At 36.7% G+C, this 2,692-nt stretch overlaps 1 protein-coding gene across 4 annotated transcripts in view; it reads left to right on the forward strand.

The window, feature by feature from the left end:
- The window catches only part of HMGCLL1 (3-hydroxymethyl-3-methylglutaryl-CoA lyase-like 1), a 169,689-nt gene that overhangs the window by 32,906 nt on the left and 134,091 nt on the right, over positions 1-2,692 (forward strand). For all 4 annotated transcript variants that reach the window (XM_011981275.1, XM_011981276.1, XM_011981277.1 and 1 more), the window contains 2 exons: positions 641-721; positions 947-1,054. In XM_011981275.1, the coding sequence (XP_011836665.1) occupies positions 641-721; positions 947-1,054 (189 nt within the window). The remainder of the gene's footprint in view (positions 1-640; positions 722-946; positions 1,055-2,692) is intronic.

The following is a 2,692-nucleotide window of genomic DNA, read 5'->3' on the forward strand; positions in this document are numbered from 1 at the left end:
TTTTGAGACGGAGTTTCGCACTGTTGCCTGGGCTAGAGTGCAATGGCGCAACCTTCAGTTCACTGCAACCTCTGCCTCCTGGGTTCAAGTGACTCTTCTGCCTCAGTCTCCCAAATAGCTGGGATTATAGGTGCCTGCCACCTTCCCCAGTTAATTTATTGTATTTTTAGTAGAGACAGGGTTACACTATGTTGGCCAGGCTGGTCTCAAACTCCTGACCTCATGATCTGCCCACCTCAGTCTCCCAATGTGCTGGGATTACAGGCATGAGCCACCGTGCCTGGCCAAGATGTAATTTTTAAATGAACTCTAACAGTAGTTAGTTTATCGTCATACACAGACTCACCCAACAGATTTGCTCTTTAGGTCCTGAGTAAATCAATTATTCTTCAATTATATTTTATAAATTAATCTTTTGAATTTTAATCATAACTAGACTAAATATCATTTGGTTATAAGGAAAAAATACTTCATGTTGCCAGTAATATAAATAGTGCATTTTCATATCATTTTATTGATTTCTCACTATTTTAATTCTCTAGGGTAAGAGTATAACAAAGTGCACTTGTTTAACTTTTCAAATAAGCAAGTGTAGCAATCTAAAAGTTATGTTTTCTTGTTCTTACGTTTTGCATTTCAGGAAACATCCCAGTTATCTGGACTCCCTGAGTTTGTTAAAATAGTAGAAGTTGGGCCTAGGGATGGATTGCAGAATGAAAAGGTAGTTTTATATCATTTACTTCAAATGCTGTCTAAATATTAATAGATTTAAGATTGTAAAGATTTACGTGGATTTCACATGTTACACGATTATATATCTTTTCTCAATTGCTACTTGAATGTATAAATTACAAATAATACTCACTTTGACTTAGGAAGTAATTTTCTATTTGTGCTTCGGTAGACCCTATATAATTTACTTATAAAATATTTTTTGTTTTCATAGGTTATAGTTCCTACAGATATAAAAATTGAATTTATCAATCGACTTTCTCAAACTGGCTTGTCTGTAATAGAAGTGACTAGCTTTGTGTCTTCCAGATGGGTACCACAGGTATGTAAACCCACAATTTCTTAATTAGATCCTAATTCAACCTCACCAAAAATTATTTGGTAAATACTGTGATATTAACTTGATATCATTACTAATTTTTCATATTCTTACAAAATATTAGCTTGTGGACTGTTTTATGATTAAATAAAAACCCTTTGATGAAGTCCTAAAAGTTACTTAGAACTTTATACTAATCCTGTGTGAGTATGGTTCAATATAATGAATAGGGGACAAGGTTGTTAAATAGCATTTAGGGGGTCTGCCCTCTCTTTATCATTTTATGGCTGACTTTCTAAATAATCTGAACATCTCCAAATGCATTAGTCATTTTGTCTGTTAGAGGCAAATGATGATAAGTAGCCTGATAGCTTCCTTCTAGAATCCCATATTAAAGAGTGAGAAATGGAGACACATACTCCTTTTACTTTGCTTTTTTTGACACTTGTATTTGCTAGAGGGATACATCATCAAATACATCATTGAAGATAAAGCAGAAAGTCATCTGGAATTTTGCCTTGAAAGATGACAAGATGAGAGAACTTTTTCTAGGGTTTTCAGGCATATGGCAGCAGTCATCACTTCTGAGACTTGACTCTGATCTTTGAAAATCAGCACCAGTAAAACACTCTCTCTTCCTATTCCAGTGTCTGTTCTCAGTCCTTGGATCCCTTAATTTCTCCACAGCACTTGGTTTCACTGACTACTCCTGATATCATTTCCTTGGTTTCCATTATTCTCTATTCTAATGAATCAGTTATTTCCCCAATTGCTCTTTCTCTGTCATCTCTGACATCTTTCATGACCTCTTAGTTGAAGGTTCCCCTAAGATTCTGTTTTCAGTGGTTTTCTCCGCCTATCTTCTTTTCTTTGGCTCTCTTTCCAACACCAACAGTCACAAAATCAAATTTGTTGTCCATCCTGCTTTATGCCAGGAGTGCAACTCTTTCCTTCAAAATCCTGGATTTTAAGAGCTGACTTTGTATCCTGTTACTGTCGTATTCAGTTAGGGATACTGTAACAGAATAGCATAGACTGTGTGACTTAAACAGCAGGAGAATTATTTCTCACAGTTATGGAGGCTGGGAAGTCCAACATTTAGGTGCTGGCAGATCCGATGTCTGGTAAACACCTACTTCCTTATTTGCAGATGGCCATCTTCTCATTCTATCTTCATATGGTGGAGAGCGGAGACAGGGAGCACACCCATGTCTCTCCTTATCATGTTACTAATGCCATTTATGAGGGCTCCACTCCCATCACCTAGTTATCTCCCAAAGACCCTTCCTTTTAATGCCATCACATTACAGGTTAGGATTTCAACATATGAATTTTGAGGAGGTACAAACATTCAGTCCATAACAGTTACTGATGTATGAAATGTCTTCTTCTTCAACATGGCCTATACTTGTGTCTTCTTTTCAGTCCCATTGATATGTTAGTGATCCAGACCCTCATTAAATAATCATTGCAGTAGTCGCTTAAATGGTATTTATAAGCACTGTTTCTCCATTCATTATACTTTCCTTGTAAAATAATCTTCCAGAATTATCAGCTTTCACAGTCCGTCCCTTCCTTCCTTCCTTCCTTCCTTCCTTCCTTCCTTCCTTCCTTCCTTCCTTCCTTCCTTCCTTCCTTCCT

Source organism: Mandrillus leucophaeus, unplaced genomic scaffold (assembly GCF_000951045.1).
Source record: "Mandrillus leucophaeus isolate KB7577 unplaced genomic scaffold, Mleu.le_1.0 Scaffold223, whole genome shotgun sequence".
NCBI classification, from domain to species: Eukaryota; Metazoa; Chordata; class Mammalia; order Primates; family Cercopithecidae; genus Mandrillus; species Mandrillus leucophaeus.